The 25328-nt window shown below is 46.1% G+C and overlaps 1 protein-coding gene across 2 annotated transcripts in view; it reads right to left on the bottom strand.

The window, feature by feature from the left end:
• FAM234A (family with sequence similarity 234 member A) overlaps nt 1-25328 on the bottom strand; it is a 56472-nt gene that overhangs the window by 20995 nt on the left and 10149 nt on the right. The window contains exons 1-4 of one of the 2 annotated variants that reach the window (XM_065559841.1): nt 16780-16813; nt 5814-6119; nt 4194-4310; nt 3600-3788 (exon numbers count right to left, since the gene is read on the bottom strand). In XM_065559841.1, the coding sequence (XP_065415913.1) occupies nt 3600-3788; nt 4194-4310; nt 5814-6102 (595 nt within the window). In that variant the 5' untranslated portion in view covers nt 6103-6119; nt 16780-16813. Of the gene's footprint in view, nt 1-3599; nt 3789-4193; nt 4311-5813; nt 6120-16779; nt 16814-25328 lie in introns of those variants that run through there. The other variant, XM_005294419.5, reaches the window with a different exon arrangement.

Genomic DNA, 25328 nt, shown 5'->3' with positions numbered 1-25328 from the left:
TGTGGATAGTTCTCTGAAAACATCCACTCAATGTGCAGCGGCAGTCAAAAAAGCTAACAGAACGTTGGGAATCATTAAGAAAGGGATAGATAATAAGGCAGAAAATATCATATTGCCTCCATATAAATCCATGGTATGCCCACATCTTGAACACTGCGTGCAGATGTGGTCCCCCCATCTCAAAAAAGATATATTGGAATTGGAAAAGGTTCAGAAAAGGGCAACAAAAATGATTAGGGTATGGAATGGCTTCCATATGAGGAGAGATTAGTAAGACTGGGACGATTAAGGGGAGGAATATGATAGAGGTCTATAAAATCACTACTGGTGTGGAGAAAGTAAATAAGGAAGTGTTATTTACTCCTTCTCATAATACAAGAATTAGGGGTCAACAAATGAAATTAATAGGCAGCAGGTTTAAAACAAACAAAAGGAAGTATTTCTTCACACAACGCACAGTCAACCTGTGGAACTCTTTGCCAGAGGATGTTGTGAAGGCCAAAACTGTAACAGGGTTAAAAAAAGAACTAGATAAATTCATGGAGGATAGCTCCATCAATGGCTATTAGCCAGGATGGGCAGGGATGGTGTCCTTAGCCTCTGTTTGCCAGAAGATGGGAATGAGCAACAGGGAATGGATCACTTGATGATTACCTGTTCTGTTCATTCCCTCTGGGGTACCTGGCATTGGCCACTGTTGGAAGATGGAATACTAGGCTAGATGGACCTTTGGTCTGACCCAGTATAGCTGTTCTTATATTCTTATTATTAAAGCATGGAATTTCTATCCATAGAGATTCGATGGTACGGTTTGATTCATTTAGGGTTTTTACTATATTTGATTATGCGTTCCTTCACATATAGTTCCACTTCCCCATCAGTGTAACCTATTCTGTCATTCCGACATATTTTGTACCCTGGTATTACTGAGTCCCATTGATTATCCTCATTCCACCAAGTTTCTGTGATGCCTATTGTGGTGTTGCACTCCATATGTTTTATGGAAATATGCTACTGAGTGTGAATATAATGTAACTGGAATATGCTTAATGCATAAGGTCTCTTGTAAGGTATCATTACAAAGCTTATAATCTACTGAGTGTTCATCCTATTTGTATGTATGTCATTCTTGTATCTAAAACTAGAAATATGAAGTATATCTCTGAAGTCCTATTGTAATTATGCAAAGTGTGGGCCATTAATGGTGGTTTAGAATCTTGATGGCGCCCATTGACTAGGACAATTGGTTGTAAATGGTTCTGTTTACTTGCAAGCCTTCCTGTGAGTCATTCCGGAAAGAATGGAGGCTTGGGGTCTCACAGGACATGTAACCTGGTACTGGAATCCATCTTAAACCTGGTGCTTTTCCATTTAGAAGGAGGAGTGGGGACCCAGAGAGACAAAAGATTCCCACCTTGTGCCAAAGCTATAAAAGGGGGTGGAACAGAACAAAGGGGTTGCCAGTCATGAGAAATCCCCTAGTTAGTACCTGAGCTGGAACTAACAAGGACTGTACCAGGGGAAAGGATTGGGCACAGAGTAGGAAGGAGTCTAGTCTGTGAAAGAAGCTTATTGGAACATCTCTGAGGGTGAGATTTACCTATATGCGGTTTCTTAATGTATTAGGCTTAGACTTGAATGTTTTATTTTATTTTGCTTGGTGACTTACTTTGTTCTGTCTGTTTTACTTGAAACCACTTAAATCCTACTTTTTATACTGAATAAGTCACTTTTGTTTATTAATTAACCCACAATAAGTGATTAATACCTGGGGGAGCAATCAGCTGTGCATATCTCTCTATCAGTGTTACAGAGGGTGGACAATTTATGAGTTTACCCTGTATAAGCTTTATACAGAGTAAAACGGATTTATTTGGGGTTTGGATCCCATTGGGAACGGGGTGCTGGAGACAGGAGTATTTGCTGAGCTGCTTCAGTTAAGTTTGGGGGGGGAGGGGGTGTTTCAGACCCTGGGTCTGTGTTGCAGCAGTTTAGCATGTCTGGCTCAGCCAGACAGGGTTCTGGAGTCCCAAGCTGGCAGGAAAGACAGGCTCAGAGATAGTTTCAGCACATCAGGTGACAGCCCCAAGGGGGTCTCTGTGACCGAACCCATCACACCTATTATATCAATATCCTCATTCAATACCAGGCACTCAAGTTCATGCATCTTAATATTTAGAGTTACTGCATTTGTATACAAGCACTTGTAAAATGTGTCAAAGTTTAGTTGTCTGCCTTCATGTGATGTAACTGAATGGGACGCTTTCATTTGCCTATTTTTCTTCAGTTTCTACCTGTATTTGATCAATCATAGAATCATAGAATATCAGGGTTGGACGGGACCTCAGGAGGACATCTAGTCCAACCCCCTGCTCAAAGCAGGACCAATCCCCAGACAGATCAATACATATCCTCTCCTGTTTACTAAGATATAGAGCCAGGCTGTTAATAAATCTGTCATAAGGGATGTCTCTGTTTGAACCGTTCATCCACACCTGTTGGCTTTGCCCCAGCGTTTAGTTTATTTCCACTAATTTTTTAATTTTACCTGCCAGCAATCTCGTTCTGTTTTGGTTCAGTTGGAGCCCATCTTTCCTATATAGGCTCCTCCTTTCCCAAAAGATTCCCCAGTTCCAAATAAATCTAAATCCCTCCTCTCTACACCACTATCTCATCCACCCATTGAGACCCTGAAGTTCTGCCTAACTGGCCCTGCGTGTGGAACTTGAAGCATTTCAGAAAATGCTACCATGGAGGTCTTGGTCTTTAATTCATTGTCCTCACTTGTACTGTTGGAAGCAAAGTAGCTGGGTTGTTCCCCCTTTGGAGAAAGAATCTCCTGAACGGGAGTTGTGAAAAGGCTGCCTGGTGGATCTACAGTTAAAATCTCCAGGCTACTTTCTGTAGTAGAATAGGCTGGGAATTCTTTTGAATAGGTGAAAACTTGATTAAGAACACATTTATTCAGCTCTGATGAATCCTTAAATGTGCTCGATGATGGCTGCTTTTGACATTAAATCCCATCAAAGGAAGCCAGGGATGACTAGATTAACTTTAATGGTGTAATCAATATTCAGAGTTTTTCAGTACCTAAGGCAACTGTACTGGATAACAAGGGCCTGGAAAAAAAGCATGTCAGGCCACAAGCTGCATCATACAAATAGGGTGACCAGATGTCCCGATATTTAACCCTTTGTCCCACGTCCCGATCAATGTACGATCGGGACACCATTTGAACCACGTCCCCGCTCCTCCCCCTCCCAGCGCTTCCCGCCTCCTAACAGCTGTTTGGTGGCACCTAGCGCTTTCCAGGAGGGAGGGAGGAGCGGATACAGACAGTATCCAACACACACAGCCGGACAAAATGGCAGCTTCGGAACTGAATTGGCTGGGAGCATGTTGGCTTCTCACAGCCTTAGCCAATGCATCCACGTTGCAAACATCACTATGTTTTCATGCTGATGAAATACCTGGCATTAGCCTGTACCTTATTCATAAACCAGCAGGGTTCCCCTACCGCCAGGGGATAGAAGGGATGAAAAGCAATAGCAGAGGTGTGAATCCCCTGTGGTTCAGTCAAGTTCTGCCCCTTAGCCTACCTGTGTGAGGGTTGATTGCAGTTAGTAACTCTGGGTTCCCAATGACAAGACAGCCTGGGGACTGAGCCCCACCCAGCTGCTCAATGGCGCACTCCATCCACAGGAGGTCTTCAGTGACAGGCCTCTCCCAGAGCGTGCTGCCGTTGGTGCCCGAGACAGCAGTAACAAAGGCACATGGAGCGGAAAGGCCTGAAGAAAGAACACATTGCAGAGGGAAGAGTACTGTCCTCCCCTCTACCTGTCCGTGCACACAACCAGTTCAGTGGGATAACTTGTTCCCCCCCTCCCGTCCCCAGATGACCAGCGTTCATGTTTCCCCTTTATATTCACACTGCCTCTCAATTCTCCCTCTTCCTTCTGGCTTGGTGAATAGTGGTTCCTGCTTCGGGAGTGAGAGAAGACCGCAGCACGGCTAGACATGTGCTGCACAGACATTGAATGCTAGCTCTTCGGGAGATTTATTCCTCATCTCTGAGGACACCTCCATCCACCCAAGGGGTCTCGGTCATCGCAGCATTACTGACCAGCACTAAAAGAGAAAGCACACCCCTCACCACTATGCCTCTGTCTGTTTCTGCTTAGAGTCACAGTTACCTTCATCTGAGCAGGATCTGTTAAAACTGCTGCTGCCATTGGTATCTTTGAAAACGAAGATAACATCTTGCACTTTGTCTTCGTTCACATCTTCTACAGCCAGAAACCTGTAGGTCACTGCAGAGAGATCACAAACCGGATGCTAGAAAGCAGTGCTTGGTTCAACAGGATTGAAGGGCACAATGACAACGCAGGTAAACTGGAGGAAAATGCATTTTCTTAAAAGCCTGGTTGCTGCCCCCTCCCTTTTTCTTTGGGAAAGCAATGCCAAGATAGATCAGCACTTCATTTATACTAGTGTGAGAACAGTGCCTAACACAGGGGAATCTCTGGTCTAGGATCGGGGGCCCTAGGCACTACCACAAAAATACAACAACAGTTGTATCCATCAGTAAATATTAGGAAACCTTATGCAGTTAGGGGAGTCAAACAGTTGAGAATTTGATAATGTCTGAAACTGTGCTAATGTAATACACTGATTTAGGGCATGCAATTATCTCTCTCTAATGGCTGGCATTTGCAGATATAACAGCCTGGTACTAGGTCTTAGTCAATGGAGCTCTCCTTTAGCTCAAAGGGTAGAGGCCAGGGTTTATAAGCACTGGGTTTGATCCCTGCTGATGGGCGCAATGTCTGTGTAATGTGGCCATGGTTTGTTACGCTAGGAACACACAAGACAGAAGCACTGCTCCTCCCCTTAAACTGAAGGAGGACAATTAAAGTGGCATAGCAAGCTGTGAGGGCAGAGAAGGCTGTAGTATCAAAGGGTCTGGCATACAATGGAGCTCTACCTAGCTTTTCACACACGAGTTCAGTAAAAGGACATTTCTCTTCAGAATTAAGCATGAGAGTAATTTACAAGACAGACACGATTCTCTCCCTTCACTAATCCAATGAAGGTAAGATAGAAGTACTCATTTCTGATGAAGGAAAGACCCCATTACTGCTCTTAAGTCTCAGGTCAAAGGCACCTAAAGAACATTTTAAGTTAAAGTTCAACCACAATAAAGGTCAATTCTGTAAAAACATCCTCTCAAGCTTTGCCCAACCAAGGGCCAATCTGCTACCTTTCTAGTGCTTGAGGGCAGCACTAATTTGCCTATGTATAAAAGATTTCAAACACCTACCAGAAGGCCACTTCAATTAAGATAGGACATTGCGTATCAAGACCTGGGATACCTGCAGCTCACACTCTCATGGGCAATGTCCTTGCTGGCCCTAGACCAGGGGTAGGCAACCTATGGCACCCGTGCCCAAGGCGGCACCCGTGCCCAAGGCGGCACACGAGCGGATTTTCGGTGGCACTCACACTGCCCGGGTCCTAGCCACCGGGGGGCTCTGCATTTTAATTTTAAAAACCTTATTTACTTTACATACAACAATAATTTAGTTATATATTATAGACTTATAGAAAGAGACCTTCTAAAAACGTTAAAATGTATGATGCACGCGAAACCTTAAATTAGAGTGAATAAATGAAGACTCGGCACACCACTTCTGAAAGGTTGCCAACCCTTGCCCTAGATTGAGGCCACACTTTGGGCAAGGTTCTGCAATCCTGATTATGATGAGCACAGGGAAATGAGCGCTTAGAAATACTGTTTAGTCCATCAGACTCACCCGCACGGTCATATTTCCTGTTCCATGTCCTTTGTGAAACAGGCCTCACTGGACACGGGATGATGAACGAAAAGGCAAACACCACAATCAGGCACAGGAATAATGAGAGGAAGAAGGCAGCAGTGCGCCATCGGGAGAGCTGAGACAAGCGGGTGGGCTTCCTGCAGAGACCTTCTTTCTCTGCACAGTTCTCATGGTTATCTGGAGCTTTCCCATCCTCATTCTTCAGAGGGTGGATCTCTGCTTCCAAGTCCTTGTTATCCATCACAGAATACTCATCAGAATTCATCAGACAATTTGCATCACCTGCAGTAACAGAAAGGACAGTGTTACAATAGACTTTGGAATAGATCAAAGAAAGCAAGGTACAGGATATTCAGTCACTACCTCAGAGCTTCGGATTGGAAAGCACTGAGTTATTAACAATGGCACAGCAGGAAAAAAAACTCTAGGTGTTAAATAGGAGCTAAGCAAATAATATCACAGGGCCTCAGCGCAGCTTCATGTGAAACAGGAAACAACGACTGATATTAGAAGATTCCCACGCTGCAAGGAGGGGAGAAATATAGCTCTGTTGACATTCACCTGCAAAAATCAGTACTCAGGCTGGATACAGCTGGAATAGGGAAGATAAAGAAGGGCCACAAGCCTTCAGTATTCTAGACTGGAGGGCCCTGACCTGCTCTGTAGGTCACCTTTGGGGAAAAGCATGCACTGAACGCTTCTTTCACTGGCACACTGATCCTTACCGTTTAATATAGATTTCAGTACAATTCCAGGGCCATATAGGTGGAGGGAGACTGTGAGCCTCATATGCTGACACAAATCAGAAAGTCATTCCCTAGTGTAATGGATACACGAGTTTTCCCAGGAGAGAGAAAAGCAAACACTGAGACATTCTACACAGGAGCTAAACAAGCCCATTAACCCCGTCTCTGAGAAACCAAAGTGCACCCGACACTGCTACACACCAGTTCCAGCCTCAGGCAGGAAAGCAAGGGGGTGGGCTAACAGACTGCAGCATCTGGGGACGAAGACTCCTTCCCAGAATAAAATGAAAGGTAGGAGCTTAAACTAGAGTCAGCCAGTAATATTTGTTATGCTTTTCTATCAGCAGTTGAATAAATTACTCAGCCATTAATTTTCTCCCTTATTCATCCAATTTTATAGATAGTCAAACAGTATTTGTCAAAGACATGACTTTCTTTCTGGCAATCAGCAAATAATTTATAACCAGCACCCCGTTAATTGGGCAGTTTACTGAAAACCTCTCTTTCATGCATGGCAGAAGAGAGCAGGCAGTGCCCTGATAGCATTACCACGCGCCCCAGGGAGCGAAGGGAATTGTGTGGCTTTATGTCTGCACTGCAAAGTGCAGGACCCGAAGAGCACTAGACCCTTACTTGTGAGCTTCCTACCTCCCAAGTGAACTTACAATCCCATGACCCTGATCAGCCAGTCCCAACCCTCAGCAAAAAGTGAGGATCAGAAGGGAAATAAATGAAAAATAGTAGATATAGACAAAAATGAGCTTGGGTAAACTCCTTCCTTTGGGTCTACCAAGGCATCTTTTGTTTCTATGACAGGTTTCAGAGTAGCAGCCGTGTTAGTCTGTATCCGCAAAAAGAACAGGAGTACTTGTGGCACCTTAGAGACTAACAAATTTATTTGAGCATAAGCTTTCGTGGGCTAAAACCCACTTCATCAGATGCTCAAATAAATTTGTTAATCTCTAAGGTGCCACAAGTACTCCTGGGTTTTTTTGTTTCTATGTCTGTCAAAACAGAGTCACATTCATGAGACCAGTACAGCTCATGTGTCATGTAAGCAAATAATCAGGTTGGTTTGCTTGTTAATTTATTCTAAAAGCCACAAGTAATAGCTTTAAAAAAATCAGGCACGTTACAGAAACCCAGAGCTTAAAACCTACAATCATAATAAAAATCAGCTTTACACCAGGTTAGTTTTCAGGCCTCATTAAACTGTTAGGGGAAAGAGAAAGGAAGAATGAAAAATATAATGTTCCAATGGCCTTGAACAAAAGCTGCACTACAGCTTGTCATAAAAGATTTAAGAGCCAATAAACATGACGACAAAGCCAATTTTCCAGAGCCATGCCCTGAACAGTCACATGCCCAAATTCTGTCTGAATAATTTACCTCTCCAGGAGTCTCAGCAGCAGATCTCATTGAATTTAAGGTCAGAAGGGACCATCATTATAATCTCATCTGACCTCCTGCCCATTGCAAGCCACAGAACCTCACCCACCCACTCCTGTAATAGACGCATTTCTAAGGCTATGATTTTGGCACGGATATTTTTTATTAAAAGTCATGGACAGGACGCAGGCAATAAACAATAAATCATGGAAATATACAAAAAGCTATAGCCCAAGCCCCGTCACCCGGGGCTGATGCCCGAGTCCTGCTGCCTGGGCTTCATAGGGCCCCCTGTGGTTTGGGGCCCCGGGCAACTGCCCTGGTTGCTACCCCTTAACGCAGGCCCTGGCAACAATGGTGCACGAAATGGGATTTTTGACACTTCTTGTACTGCAGATTTTAAAGGAAATAAGTGATTTCTCATTTTTTCCTCAAATCTAACGCTTTCATTGGAATTTTCAAGAACACAAAAACATCTCTTAGTATCATGGAATCTTTGACCTCCATGATAGAATCGCAGCCTTATGCATAACCTCTGCTGAGTTACTGAAGGCCTCAAATCATGATTTAAAGACTTCAAGTTAGAGAATCCATCATTCACACTAGTTTAAACCTACAAGTGACTCGTGCACCACGCTGCAGAGGAAGGCGAAATCCCTCTAGGGTCTCTGCCTATCTGACCTGGGGCAAAATTCCTTACTAACCCCAAATATGGCAATCAGTTAGACCCTGAGCATGTGGGCAAGATTCACCAGCCAGAGAGAGAGAGAGACACTCCCTCTCACACACATCCTTCAGTGTTAAAAGGAAACACACATGGTCATTACGGCCTGAGGCCACGGGTCCTCTGGAGCAGATACTGCACGAACAGAACTGCTTCCTCCCTCAGACCTGAATCAACTCTTATGCTGCATTTTTTCCAACTGGCAAGGGTGAGTAGTAAGAATCCTATGTGCCTAATGGTATGGCATAAGATGGTGCCTAGCCCTCCAATGGAAAATCCCAGATAAAAGGTGGACATAGCCGCTTCAAATATCTGATTAAAGAAAAGGAGAATTGAGATGGCCTTGTTGATCAGGGGTTGTTTGCATCTGGGTTCCATTTTATCCAAACTAGTAAAGTAAAATGGGAACAAACGAAAAGACAAGCTTAGCATGGGAAGACCTACTGAAATCTAACACAACTCCAGTGTTTCTGGAAGCAAACTGTTTCTGTCTGAGGTGGAGAGCTTACCACTCCATTTCTACCCCCATAAGAGCCATCGGGGAACAGGGGGGGAGGGGGAGGGGGCTGAGGGGGAGGCTGCAAAGTGGTGACCAAAAACAAAGGGCCTTGAAGCAGAGGAATGAGAGCACTGAGAAAACCATGGTGCTACCAGAGCCAGTGGCAGGAGCTCACGTGAACAGCCAGTAGGTGTCTCATAAGGGGAATCAGACTGGCCAGCTCACCCATCCACCTACTACATTTCGTTAGATTTATTCAAATGTGTTTTAAGCAGCATAAATCCCTGGCAATTTTTTTTTAAAAGAACATCATTTTGTACAAAAATAGAGCTCCAACAGCTATAACTGCCTCCATATCACCACAACAGTCAGCAATAATTTAAAAACCTCACCTTTTTCTAGAGACCTCTACGCCACATCTAGTAAATCAACCTGCCCCAGAAGTCAGAGAAAACTGGGTGGTGGACTAGGGTTGCCAACTTTCTAATCAAACAAAACCAAATACCCCTGCCATGCTCCTTCCCTGAAGCCCTGCCCCTTCTCTGAGGCTCTGCCCCCACTCACTCCATCCCCCCTCCCTCTGTTGCTTGCTCTCCCCCACTCTCACTCACTTTCACCAGGCTGGGACAGGGGGTTGGGGTGTGGGAGGGGGGTGATGGCTGCGACTGGGGGTGCAGGCTCTGGGGTGAGGCTGGGGATGAGGAGTTTGGATGCAGGAGGCTATGATCTCTGGACTGGGGGTGCAGGCTCCAGGTGGGACCAGAAATGAGGGGTGTATGGTGCGCGAGAAGGCTCTGGGCTGGGGCAGGGGGTTGGGATGCAGGGGGGGTGCAGCCTCCAGCTAGGGGTGTAGGCTCTGGGGTGGGGGGAGGGATGAGGGGTTTGGGGTGCAGGAGGGGGCTCTGCGCTGGGACAGAGGGTTGGGGTGCAAGAGGGGATGTGGGGTCCCAGCAGCGCTTACCGTGGCTCCCAGGAAGCGGCCACCAGGTCTCTGCGGCCCGTGGCTCCACGTGCTGCCCTTGCGCCTGCAGGCACTGCCCCTGCAGCTCCCATTGGTCACGGTTCCTGGCCAATGGGACTTGCTTGCCCTGCACTCAGGGCGCAGGCAGCGCGTGGAGCCTCCCTGGCCGCCCATGCGCCTGGGGGCTGCAGGGACCTAGCGGCCGTTTTCGGGAGCCGCACAGAGCTAGGGCAGGCAGAGAGCCTGCCTTAGCCCTGGGCCCCTGCTGCACTGCTGACCAGACTTTTAATTTTTCAACTGGGTGTTCTTTTAAAAAACCAGACGCCTGGCAATCCTATGGCAGACGCAACTTGCTTCCTTGTGACACTGGGTGCTGCACATCCATCAGCTCTGCTGGCCAGAAACTTGACATGGGAAGAGTCAATGCTAGGAAGCATTCCAATTAGGAATGGAACAGAGGAACGAATGGTCTTGCATACAGATTTCCCACTCAGATTTGGCCATTTTGCTGGTTTGCCACTTTCTCCTCCTTGATCATCTGTCTGAGCAAGTGAACCAGGTATCATTCAGTTCTTGCAGCAGGAGGTCCTGGCAATACAGGTAATATTGCACTGGCAAGCACCACGAAGGAAGCCCTGAGCACCAGGACAGGTTCTTGGGATGATTCCCCAGCCACAGGCTGAGCATCCAAGTAGCGCTGCTCATTGCTACATTAAGCATCAACTGGAAGTCCCAGGGTAGCTCAGCCCAGCATTTCTGCACTAGGAGCTGTGCCGTCATGCTCCAACTATAAAGCTAGAGCAGCTTCTGACATGATAGAATGCATCCATCACCCATAATAAAAATAATTAAACACTCCTTCTATCCTACCACAACAGCAGGAAAGTGGATTCTCCACTGGACTCGGTTTGATAACAACAATGTCCCAAACCTTTCCGTGAGAAGTTATTTTTATAATGTGATACAAATCACTTCAAAGTCATTTAAGGTTGGACAAGGGTAATAAATTCTGAGGTAATTATACTGATAATCTCAGCAACTTTCCCTTCATTTGCAACAATGACTAACTCAAAAATATGACCCACAGCATTTGTTTCTCTATTTGGGCAGTATTCAGGGCAGGTCTACACTACAGATTTTCAGCTGCACTGCTGTAGCCCTTCTGGTGAAGATGCTCTAAGCCAATGACAGAGCGCTCTCCTACCGACATAGTGCTGTCTACACTAGCGTGTAGGTGTGAGGCCAGGTTTACACTACAGACTTATATTGGTATAACTATGTCGCTCAGGGATGTGGATTATTCACACCCGAGTGACGTAGTTATACCGAAGTAATTCTGTAGTGCAGACCAGGGCTCATCTTCACATATAACACTACAGCAGTGCAGCTGTGCTGCTCTAGTCCTTTAGTGAAGATGCTCCTACACTGATGGGAGAGCTTCTTCCATTGGCATAGTAAATCCACCTCCCCGAGAGGCAGTAGCTATGCCAATGGGAGAAGCTCTCCTGCCAACCTAGCCCTGTCTACATGGGTGGGTTAGGATGGTATAACTATGCATAATCCACACCCCGAGTGACATAGTTATACTGATATAGGTCTGTAGTATAGACCTGGCCTCACACCACTGCAGTAAAGGGAGGGTTAGAGTTCCCATTTGGAAATCCAATCTGCAGGTGATTCAAATGCAGCTGGAAAGCTCAGACCCCGAAAATGGCAAAGAACAGCCCAGCCCTACCCCAAAGTGTTTGCTCTTTGAATCACAAAGAAATCTGGTAATTAGTTTTCCATTCGTCTCCAAATAAACAATAGCCCCACTTTCAGATATTTTCTCCAGTCCTTTAACAGCTGATGTTTTGTCTGCCAGTAGTATAGAACACAGATTACTCCCATTTGTTAAATTAATCCAAAACAGGTGTTCAAATCTGGTTAAGTATGCAATTATGTAATTAAACTCAGCTGTGTAATCAGCATCTTAACTCCCACTGACTCAGACTCACTGCTCAAAAGAGTATCAGGGGGTAGCCGTGTTAGTCTGTATCTACAAAAACAACAAGGAGTCTGGTGGCACCTTAAAGACTAACAGATTTATTTGGGCATAAGCTTTCGTGAGTAAAAACCTCACTTCTTCGGATGCATAGAGTGAAAGTTACAGATGCAGGCATTATATACAGACACATGGAGAGCAGGGAGTTACTTCACAAGTGGAGAACCAGTGTTGACAGGGCCAATTCAATCAGGGTGGATGTGGTCCACTCCCAATAATAGATGAGGAGGTGTCAATTCCAGGAGAGGAAAAGCTGCTTCTGTAGTGAGCCAGCCACTCCCAGTCCCTATTCAAGCCCAGATTAATGGTGTTGAATTTGCAAATGAATTTTAGTTCTGCTGTTTCTCTTTGAAGTCTGTTTCTGAAGTTTTTTTGTTCAATGATAGTGACTTTTAAATCTGTAATAGAATGACCAGGGAGATTGAAGTGTTCACTTACTGGCTTATGTATGTTACCATTCCTGATGTCCGATTTGTGTCCATTTATTCTTTTGCGGAGGGACTGTCCCGTTTGGCCAATGTACATGGCAGAGGGGCATTGCTGGCACATGATGGCATATATGACATTAGAGGATGTGCAGGTGAATGAGCCCCTGATGGTGTGGCTGATGTGGTTGGGTCCTCTGATGCTGTTGCCAGAGTGGATATGGGGACAGAGTAGGCAACGAGGTTTGCTACAGGGATAGGTTCCTGGGTTGGTGTTTCTGTGGTGTGGTGTGTAGTTGCTGGTGAGTATTTGCTTCAGGTTGGGGGGTTGTCTGTAAGCGAGGACCGGCCTGCCTCCCAAGGTCTGTGAGAGTGAGGGATCATTTTCCAGGATAGGTTGTAGATCGTGGATAATGCGCTGGAGAGGTTTTAGCTGGGGGCTGTATGTGATGGCCAGTGGTGTTCTGTATTTGTCCTTGTTGGGCCTGTCCTGCAGTAAGTGATTTCTGGGTACCCGTCTTGCTCTGTCAATCTGTTTCCTCACTTCCCCAGGTGGGTATTGTAGTTTTACGAATGCATGATAAAGATCTTGTAGGTGTTTGTCTCTGTCTGAGGGGTTGGAGCAAATTCGGTTGTATCTTAGGGCTTGGCTGTAGACAATGGATCGTGTGATGTGTCTTGGATGGAAGCTGGAGGCATGTAGGTACGTATAGCGGTCAGTAGGTTTCCGGTATAGGGTGGTGTTTATGTGACCATCAATTATTTGTACTGTAGTGTCCAGGAAGTGGATCTCTTGTGTGGACTGGTCCAGGCTGAAGTTGATGGTGGGGTGGAAATTGTTGAAGTCCAGGTGGAATTCTTCAAGGGCCTCCTTTCCGTGGGTCCATATGATGAAGATGTCATCAATATAATGATGGGTCTTGGAGAGTTGCCTGGCAGCCTCCTGTTCATAATCTGACCTGTTCATTATGACTACAGCACCTCCTTTGTCAGCCCCTTTGATGATAATGTCAGAGTTGTTTCTGAGGCTGTGGATGGACTTTACAAAAATGAGACAAGCCATTTACAATGCACACTTCACTTCTCTACAGAGGAAAAAGGACTGTAAACTATCTAAACTAATACCTGCCACTGGGGGCTATAACAATGGTACCCTCAACTCATCTAACAACATTGTCAATCTTTCCAACCACACACTTAGCCCAGCAGAAGAGTCTGTCCTATCTCGGGGACTCTCTTTCTGTCCCACCATCCCCACGAACATGATACAGTTCTGCGGTGATCTGGAAGCCTACTTTCGTCGTCTCCGACTCAAGGAATATTTTCAACGCACCACTGAACAGTGCACTGACCCACAGGAACCCTCCTACCAACACTACAAGAAGAAGAACTCTGCGTGGACTCCTCCTGACGGTCGAAATGACAGACTGGACCTCTACATAGAGTGTTTCCGCAGACGTGCACAGGCTGAAATTGTGGACAAACAACATCACTTGTCCCATAACCTCAGCCGTACAGAACGCAATGCCATCCACAGCCTCAGAAACAACTCTGACATTATCATCAAAGGGGCTGACAAAGGAGGTGCTGTAGTCATAATGAACAGGTCAGATTATGAACAGGAGGCTGCCAGGCAACTCTCCAAGACCACATTCTACAGGCCACTATCCTCTGATCCCACTGAGGAATACCAAAAGAAACTACACCATCTGCTCAAGAAACTCCCAGCTACAGTACGGGAACAAATCTACATGGACACACCCGCAGAACCCCGACCAGGGGTATTCTATCTGCTACCCAAGATCCATAAACCCGGAAACCCTGGACGCCCCATCATCTCAGGCATTGGCACTCTGACAGCAGGATTATCTGGCTATTTGGACTCTCTCCTCAGACCCTATGCTACCAGCACTCCCAGCTATCTTCGAGACACCACCGACTTCCTAAGGAAACTACAATGCATTGATGTTCTTCCTGAAAACACCATCCTGGCCACCATGGATGTAGAAGCACTTTATACCAATATTCCACATGAGGATGGACTACAAGCTGTCAGGAACAGTATCCCTGATGAGGCCACAGCAAGCCTGGTGGCTGAGCTTTGTGACTTTGTCCTCACCCACAACCACTTCAGATTTGGGGACAACTTATACCTTCAAGTCAGTGGCACTGCTATGGGTACTCGCATGGCCCCACAGTATGCCAACATTTTTATGGCTGACTTAGAACAACGCTTCCTCAGCTCTCGTCCCCTAATGCCCCTCCTCTACTTGCGCTATATTGATGACATCTTCATCATATGGACCCACGGAAAGGAGGCCCTTGAAGAATTCCACCTGGACTTCAACAATTTCCACCCCACCATCAACTTCAGCCTGGACCAGTCCACACAAGAGATCCACTTCCTGGACACTACAGTACAAATAATTGATGGTCACATAAACACCACCCTATACCGGAAACCTACTGACCGCTATACGTACCTACATGCCTCCAGCTTCCATCCAAGACACATCACACGATCCATTGTCTACAGCCAAGCCCTAAGATACAACCGAATTTGCTCCAACCCCTCAGACAGAGACAAACACCTACAAGATCTTTATCATGCATTCGTAAAACTACAATACCCACCTGGGGAAGTGAGGAAACAGATTGACAGAGCAAGACGGGTACCCAGAAATCACTTACTGCAGGACAGGCCCAACAAGGACAAATACAGAACACCACTGGCCATCACATACAGCCCCCAGCTAAAACCTCTCCAGCGCATTATCCACGATCTACAACCTATCCTGGAAAATGATCCCTCACTCTCACAGACCTTGGGAGGCAGGCCGGTCCTCGCTTACAGACAACCCCCCAACCTGAAGCAAATACTCACCAGCAACTACACACCACACCACAGAAACACCAACCCAGGAACCTATCCCTGTAGCAAACCTCGTTGCCTACTCTGTCCCCATATCCACTCTGGCAACAGCATCAGAGGACCCAACCACATCAGCCACACCATCAGGGGCTCATTCACCTGCACATCCTCTAATGTCATATATGCCATCATGTGCCAGCAATGCCCCTCTGCCATGTACATTGGCCAAACGGGACAGTCCCTCCGCAAAAGAATAAATGGACACAAATCGGACATCAGGAATGGTAACATACATAAGTCAGTAAGTGAACACTTCAATCTCCCTGGTCATTCTATTACAGATTTAAAAGTCACTATCATTGAACAAAAAAACTTCAGAAACAGACTTCAAAGAGAAACAGCAGAACTAAAATTCATTTGCAAATTCAACACCATTAATCTGGGCTTGAATAGGGACTGGGAGTGGCTGGCTCACTACAGAAGCAGCTTTTCCTCTCCTGGAATTGACACCTCCTCATCTATTATTGGGAGTGGACCACATCCACCCTGATTGAATTGGCCCTGTCAACACTGGTTCTCCACTTGTGAAGTAACTCCCTGCTCTCCATGTGTCTGTATATAATGCCTGCATCTGTAACTTTCACTCTATGCATCCGAAGAAGTGAGGTTTTTACTCACGAAAGCTTATGCCCAAATAAATCTGTTAGTCTTTAAGGTGCCACCAGACTCCTTGTTGTTTTTGCTCAAAAGAGGTTTCTTATTTGAAAAACCATTTACATGTTATACTTTGGAATCCCCAGCATGTAATATGTATCAAAAGCTTGAATGAACAGCTGTTGGACTGTCACCACTTTATATCCTAAAGTAGACTCTCTCAGCCCAGGGGAGCCCCAGACTAGTCCAAACGGTGCAGGCACAGAAGAGAGAAGCTCCATGGCCTTGCAGTCATGAGATCCCCTACTGCAAGTACGCTTCTGCTCCTGTGGGTAGCGGTTGTAGGTGGCTCCCCATGAAGCTCTCTCTCAAGGATGCAGCTTTCTGGTGAGTGAGGGAATGGGAATGGAGGGCCACCAGGGGAAAGGAGCTAAAAATTATGACGGAGAATACCACCAAAAAAGAACAAACAACAAGGGGGGGAAAGGGAGAGAAAAGGAGACACGATGGTAACTGCACAGGGCATGGCACAATGGGACAGGCACCAACAAATCCGCACAGCCCAAGAAGGGCTCCTAGGCCATAAGGCTGGGAACCAATTCCTTAGCAGAGGATTTCACACACTTACAGATTTAGTCCACATTACAAACTGACCATCTTCAAATTTCTGTGGAGATAAAAGATTAGAATCAGTCACAGGTCAAAGTGAAGAAGAGCATGGAATGGAACCTGCAAAGCAACCCCCTATGGCCCTGCCTTTTGCTAGGGAATGCCCAATTTTCAAATATCAGCACACAACAGCGTGTGCTTTCCATACAACAGGGTAGGTTGCCAGTGCCGCAGCCAGAAGACACATTCACTCATCACTGTGGGATTTGACTCTACCCCTCTGCTGCAGCTGCACTCCTGTGATGTAATTGTGAATGAAACATGCTATTTAAATCACTAACATGTTTACAATTAACTCTCTGCCTTTCATCAGTCAATCCCCCTTCTTCTCTCCAGGTTTTCTTCCCTTTTCTCCCTTTAGCCTTTAAGAAAGCAATGTACCACTAAATTTCAAGAATGACTAATAACTTACCCTGTACTAGGTATAGCTACCCTCCAAGCTTCTCCTTTTCAAATTACCTGTAGAGCAGCTGTTGAGCTCAAACCTCTCACTTGTTTTCATGTCACTCTGCTGGATGGATTAGCTCACTTTCCATGGTCTGAAACTAGGGTGACCAGACGTCCCGATTTTATCCTGATATTTGCTTGTTTGTCCTGCGTCCCGACTGAACATCAGTCAGGACACTGGACAAAAACAATTTTGCCCTCCGCTCCAGCGCACAGGCGGAGCCCCAAGGGGCTCTCGCTCCCCCCGCCCCAACTCCACCCCCTCCGTCCCCCATTAGATCCCTCCCCAAATCTCCGCCCCCTCACTGCCCCATTGGATCCCGAGCCGGGCCCGGGGAGGAGACGCCCATGTGCAGCAGCCTAGGCACATGAGCCATGGCTGGCCGGGGCCGGGAGAGCTGCAGTGTAGCGCGGAGGCTGCTCCAGCCCTGCAGCCCACGGGGCAGCGCGGTGGGTCCGGGGGCAGCACGGAGCAGGCAGGGCCCAGGTGGGCGGCACGACCTGGGAGCGTGGGCCACCCACCGGAGACACGCGGTGGAGAGGGGCTGCGGGGGCAAGACTTGTCCCAGGCGGGGCGCCCAGGGGCGAGGAGCCGGCTGGGGTCCCCCGAACCGATAAACTTCCCTGCTGCTGCTGGGGAGCCCTGCGCCACTCCCGCTCGGCTGCACTCCAGCGGCTCGCCCCGCCAGGAAGGAGCCACTGGAGCGCAGCCAAGCAGGAGAGGCGCGGGGCTCCCCGCTGGTGGCGGGACGCGCCGCATGTGCCTGGGGCAGGCCGGGAGGCTCCGCGGGGAAGGCCGTGCACGCGGCCGGGGCACTGTGTGCGGTCCGGCAGCATGGCTGGGGCCTGCTAATGCCCCTGCCCCCTGCGAAACTGCTTTTTTTTTTTTGCTCCGCCCCCTCCCCCCCGCGTCCCGATATTTCATCCCTGTGATCTGTTCACCCTATCTGAAACACTGAGCCATCATGCCTCTACCTACAGTAATATCCCACATGATGCCAGTTTTGCCTCATCCCTGAACAATGCATCATGGGCAAGTAACTTTTTCTAGATCTGAGGCTCAAGTACAGTTTGTTTACATCTTTCCCAGATGGAGAAATCTGTCTGAAACACAACTTGCCATTTTAGGAACTAAACGCAGTGTTTTCACATACCTTAAGGGTGAAACATTTCTGTATGTAGGACAAAACATTTGAAACTATAGAACATGATTGACAGGATGAAAAAATAGACAGCTTCCACAAACTGTTCTCTGTGTAAAAAGTTACATTCTCTCAAGCAGCATTCCTTTCCCACTTGATGTCTCCCACAACCACCCATGATCTGCTGCCATTTTTCTTGAGGTTTTGCTGCATTCTACATGTGTCCATGTGGAGCCTCACTGAACTCACTAGTGACCCATCTGCAGAATCAGGGCCTGACTGGGCCAAATTCTGCCCTGCTGATGTCAATGCTTGGAGAGCACCAAGTACGGCCAACTTGAAATCTGCAAGAAACTTTGCAAAAATCAAAAATAATTTTTCCTCTCCAAAAAGACAAGCAGCAAAGTCACTTTGAAACACCCACAACACTAGGGCTGTACTAAACTTTTGCTCTGAATAGCTATTTGGGCAAAAGCCTGGAATTTAGCTTCAGACAAATAATATTTTGAATACATACTGGAAGCCAAATAGTCACAAGGCAAAACTCCATCAGCCACTTTAACCCATCTCCCTGTCAGTTATAACGATAGCTCAGGATGGCGAGGAGGGTGGAGAGGGAGACACTGCTCCTTTTTGCGCCCCCCCCCCCCCCCGTGTGGCATGAGTCACTTCTCACCTCCTTATTGTCAATTTGCATCCAAGTGCCACGTCCATCACTCCCTCACTGGCATTCTGTTTCATCTTCCTTGCAAAAAGCAACAAAGAGTCCTGTGGCACCTTATAGACTAACAGATGTATTGGAGCATAAGCTTTCGTGGGTGAATACCCATTTCGTCAGACGCATGTAATGGAAAGTTCCAGAGGCAGGTATAAATATGCAGGCAAGAATCAGACCATGCCCCAAAGAGAACAAAGGACCCTGGTAGTGCATTAAGCTATATCTAGAGTTTGTTTCCTGTGAGGTCGTTCATTTCTCACTCTTCTCATTTTGCCACTGGCACCAAACTTCTCTTGAAAGCAGCACATAGCTCATCCAAGAGACTTATCTTAACCCTCTACTGCAGGTGAACAACATAAACCAGAGAGCATTCACAGCACGTGTTTTAAGCTTCTCAGAGTGGTATTCCACTTCATATCTTAGAAAGTAATGCATTTGCCATTTTGTAAGAGAACAGTCATCCTGTCTGGAATAGTTCTCATTATGATCATGTGTTCAAATTGTGAGACATTTGCTGGTTTTCTCCCCTGAAGTGGGTCAATGGGCATAGTAAGTTATTAAAATCGAATAGGAACGTAGCATTAACTCAGCAGGAATATGAGGGTGACTGACTACTGGTTATTACTACTAACTTCCTGGTACATCAAACAATCAGATGTCATACACGCAAGTGCCATTTACTGCCCTGCAGACTATGCAGCTTCAGTCCAATGCCACTTGTTCGGCTGATTAGTTTTTTAGTATGAGTGGTCCATCTGTAATAGTCAGCAACTTAACGGTATCTGTATTGATTACTGCAGAAACTATTCAACCCACACCTCATTCATCCACAGGTGGTATAATCGGCAATGAAAGTGTAGTGACTTCTCCACACTTCCCAAAGATTAAATAGCAGAGATTTCTGCGGGGTCTCTCATTACTAAAACTAGTTCCTTGTCAAAACACACCGTAGTGCACTTATTAATATATTAAATATGATTTTAAATTAAAACTAAAGCTACAATTGTTGGGGGTGGGGGGAAAGGGTGTCACGTGACATATAGAAAAGGTGGCTGCCTGACTCCTGGTCTTTTCAACCCCCCACCCCACACTAATCCTCGTCAATTAAGGGTTCCCAAGTATATAAACCATAACTTTCTCTGAAATGTATTAATTAGATGAGGGGGACCCTTTTTGTTGTGTTATCATGCATAGGTGCTGACTCCGTGGGTGCTCCGGGGCTGTAGCACCAACGGGGAAAAGTTAGTGGGTGCTCTGCACCCACTGGCAGCCAAGCTCTCCTCACCCCCCGCCCCACCTCCTCCTCTGCCTCCCCCCCGAGCGCACTGTCTCCCCGCTCCTCCGCCTACCCCCCAGGGCTTCCCCCCTGGCCCCCACCAAACAGCTGTTTGGCGGCATAGCAAACTCCGGGGGGGGGGGGGGGGAAGAGACATGGCACGCTCAGGGGAGGAGGTGGGGCCGGGATTTGGGGAAGGAGTTGGAATAGGGGTAGGGAGGGGGCAGAGTTGGGGCAGGGAAGGGGTTGGAATGGGGGCAGGGCTGGGCTGCATGGAAGGGGTGGAGTGAGGGTGGGGCCAGGGGCATAGGGTAGGGTCGAGCACCCAGGGGAAAACGGGGAAGTCAGCGCCAATGTTATCATGGATCCAGCTGGGAAAAACAAACGCCAAATGACCCATGCCTGCTCAGGCCAAGGAAACCCAGCTGTCTCTCACCCTGGACTTTGCAGCTATGAGGACTTTGAAACTACTAAATTTGATTTTTTTAATCTCAAGACATACATGAGCTCTCTAATGATGTGGGAGAAGTCAAAGCTCGTTTGATCTATTTAGATAATGAAGAAAGAAGAACTGCCATAGAAAAGAAGGAAATTAAAATGGAGAATGCTTCATTAAGGCAAAGAGTAACCAATCTTGAGGAGAAACAAGAAAATATTGAAAACAGATTACAAAAATAATTTATGGTTACTAGCATAGACAGTTTGACTTCTGTATTGCTGGGGGAGCAGCTCCTGTCATGCCAATGGAGCTGCGTGGGGGAGGCAAATTCCATACCCGCCCCCCACAAGCCTCAGACATTACCCCCCCACCACCTTCCCCCCAAAACACCCATGGTTACTAGGTGTCCTTGAAGCATGGGGAAGGAAAAAACATGATCAGTTTGCTCCAGAACATAATCTGAGATACTACGTTTGGATCCCAGTTTGCCTCCTCTGGAGACTGAAAGGGGTGATTAAGTGGCAGGGGCAGCAGGAGAGAGACCAAGAGACCAATAATAACCACAAGCCCGCCATCTTTAAACTGCAAAGATTTAATGACAAAGTTAAGCTGATGACTGCTCCAAGGCAAAAATGAACTCTTAAGTATAAAGATTTTAAATTTTCTTTGTATCCAGACTTGTCTGTGAATTTAAGCAAGAAGAGAGCACCACTAAATAGCATCAAATGAGCTCTTCTGGGATCAGATATTACATACATCCTCAAATATCCTACAATCTTCATAATGAAGCGGACACACACTGTGAAATACTTCAAAACCCCAGCAGATACTTGGCAAGCACTATAGGAATTGAGAGCAGATCTCGCTACAGATATCAACATGATCCTCTGATAAAGGAAAATAAATGGAGAATATAAGCCCTGGAGAAAAGGAACTGTGATTGGGAAAACTAGGCAACTCAAATACACATATTTGATATATTTAATAGCATTACAGGGTATAATTATCTTTAGTATAGGTTGATAATAAATACTTTCAATAGATTGATAAACCAACAAAAATATATATGTTAATAACTATATTACTCTTATCTCCTTATATTTATAGCTATATTTATAAGTATACTCATATGTTTATAATATATATGTATGAATATATTGGCACCATAACTGTTTACTTGCATGTTAGTTGTGATATGGCCACTTGCATATTTATTGTTACGTTTCTACCCGTACTTAAAGTTTATATACATTAAAATACGTGTATGGTGGTAATATATTCAGATTTGTTTGCAAACATATCATTTATGTCACTTCACGTTAATCTTTTTCCATTAGTCTACTGGTATAAATATTTATATACCATATCCATATTGGTATTTATATACTATATGCTATTACTTATGCATTCATATCTATGAAGCTATAGGTTTAATTCATTTATACACCTTGGCACATCTAAGTATTTTGGTAAACATAGGTATATTTCTGGCAGATTCCTAATAAATTCATATTGCAGGGGTGAGGGTGAGGGTGGGTGCAGGCATACACCATGTGAGATCTGAATGTGCCTGTACTGGAAAGCTGGGATATCATGGGTAAGGCAGGTAGTATTTGCATGGAGAGGAACTCAGAGGCTGTCAATCTATTGGGCATCAATTAGCATCTGAACCACCACTGATTTTTCATGAATTCTATTAAGTTTTGTTCCTGGAACATACTGCGGGCTTAATGGACCCTCCAAGAGAATCAAAACTCTGAGGCATGTAATCAAATGGATGTCTCATAGACTCATAGACTTTAAGGTCAGAAGGGACCATTATGATCATCTAGTCTGACCTCCCGCATGATGCGGGCCACAAAGCCGTCCCAACCCCTTTCCCTTGACTCTGCTGTTGAAGTCCCCAAATCCTGTGGTTTAGAGACTTCAAGTAGCAGAGAATCCTCCAGCTAGCGACCCCCGCCCCATGCTGCGGAGGAAGGCAAAAAACCTCCAGGGCCTCTGCCAATCTACCCTGGAGGAAAATTCCTTCCCGACCCCAAATATGGTGATCAGTAGAACCCCGAGCATGTAGGCAAGATTCTCCAGCCAGACCCTCATTGGCCATTGATACTATTTACCAGTGATGGCACGCTGTTCATTTGACTAGAATCATGTCATATAGCTTCCTTTCAGGAGACCCATTTAAGGAATGAAGATGCAGACAGAATTAAAAAACTATGGGTGGGGCATTACTATCACATCTCTTTCAGAAGCAAGGGAGTTGTGATACTAATCCACAAGAGCTTAACTCTTCAATCTAGGACTTGGCTACACTTGCAAGTTAGAGTGCATTAAAGCAGCCCCGGGCGTCCTAACTCCTGAGGTGTCCATACTGGCAAGGCATGTACAGCGCCTGGACTCTGCAGCTGGAGCTACGGCGACCAGAGAGAAAAGTGTGAAAAATCGTGACAGAGGATGGGGGGGGGGGTAATAGAAGCCCATATAAAAAAAAACCCTAAATATCAGGACTGTCCCTATAAAATTGGGACATCTAGTTACCCTAGCTGGAGCGCTCCTGGTAATCCACCTCCATGAGAAGCATAAAGCTTGCTGCGCTCTGGCTGAAACGCCCGGGCGTCAATGTGGACAAAGTGTTGCATTACTGCGCTGTGATTGGCCTCCGGAAACATCCCATAATCCCCTGAAGTCAAGTGGCCACTCTTTCCATTGTTTTGAAATCAGCTGCAAGCATGCGGATATCCCTTTTCAAAGCCCCATTTCTGACAGCCAGCATGCTTATCTGCTCCGGGACAAAGCAAACCATTACTGTGGAATGCTGCTGCTGTGACTGTGTGAGAGGGGAGGAGAGGGGGGGGTCTGCTGCTGTCTGAACTTACAAGACAGCATGCTGACACGTGCTCAGCCCCCCAAAACACACTGTCTCTCCCCCCACATACACACAACACACTCCCTATCACACTTCACCACCACCCCCATATGAAAAGCATGTTGCAGCCACTTGCACACTGGGATAGCTACCACAATGCACTGCGCTTTGTGGCACTGCAAGAGCTACTAATGTTGCCACGCCAGTGCACTTGCAGCTGACAGTGTAAACACATGGCAGCGCTTTCCCTGCTGCGGTCTCTGAAGGCTGGTTTAACTCCCAGCGCTCTACATCTGCAAGTGTAGCCAAGCTCCTAGTCAGTCATGGTCAGATCCAGAGGGCAGATACGTAATAGCTGAAAGTATTTTCAATACTAAGAGGATAATTTGTGGGGAGTGTATATAATCCTAGTGGTGGGAACAAACCCTTTAGCACAGAAATAACTGACATTTTCATAGAGCTGATGGCCCAGTGGAGCTAGGAGGAGAATGGAATGCTGTCATGGATGAGAGACACAAATCTGTGTTCCAGGTGAAAATCTCAGGCCTGTGCAAACCATCCATTATCTCTACTGAAGTATATTGGACTAGTGAGTATTTGGAGACTGAAGCACCCTACAAAGCGTGACTATACACATTTCTCCACGGTTCATGCCTCCTATTCAAGATACGATTTGTTTATGAATTTTAAGGTGCTAGCTCCTACGTGCCTGAAGGCTCAAGTCAGTAATATCATCATCTCTGATCATGCTCCAATTTCTCTTCACATAGATAGTGGTCATAGTGCTACAAGAGCCTCAAGATGGAAGTTAAACACACATCTCCTTAATAAAGACCCTACATTTCTTCAGATGATTGAAACTTCCATTACCAACTTCCGGAAGGAAAATACAAATACTGTCTCCTCTACTTCAACTTTATGGGAAGCACTGAAGGCTATCTTAAGGGGAGAATGCATAAAATTTGCATCTGAGAAGAAAGGAATAAATTACTTAGTTCTTTAACAGAGGAGGCTGCTAAGGTTTTGTGTACGCTGGCCAGTGAAAAATAAAACTTTTGTCCTTCAGAGGTGTTTAAAAAAAAAAAAAAAACACCCCGAAAGACAAAAGTTTTGTCTGAGGACAAGCACTGATGTGAACAGTGCTTTATCGGCAGGAGCACTCTCCTGCTGACAACGGTAACGCCACTCGCTAACACCGCTCATTGGGGGTGGAAATTTGTCGTCGGCGGGAGAGCTCTCTCCTGCAGACAAACAGCGGCTACACTGTGCGCCTTTTAGCAGCACTGCTGTAGTGGTACAGCCCTGTCACTAAAAGCTGCGCAGTGTAGACATAGCCTAAGTGTGGGGAAAAAAACAAAGATGATCCTTAGAATAATGAGCTTCTGCACTCTCTCATTGCCTCAGAATACAAATACAACGAACGTATGTTCACCCAGATTGAATTCATGCTTACAGAATTAAACAGCGGCATTAAGAATGCGTGGATAAAGCGAGCAAACTCCTTGCGAGGAAAATTAAAATGGCTTTATCCAGTAACACTACATCCTCTTTGCTACAGGACAACAGTCATTCTGTACTAGAACCTGATAAAATTAACAGTATAAAGACTTTTATGCA

The sequence above is a fragment of the Chrysemys picta genome, chromosome 10 (genome assembly GCF_011386835.1).
Source record: "Chrysemys picta bellii isolate R12L10 chromosome 10, ASM1138683v2, whole genome shotgun sequence".
NCBI classification, from domain to species: Eukaryota; Metazoa; Chordata; order Testudines; family Emydidae; genus Chrysemys; species Chrysemys picta.
This window is presented reverse-complemented; position numbering and strand designations above follow the sequence as displayed.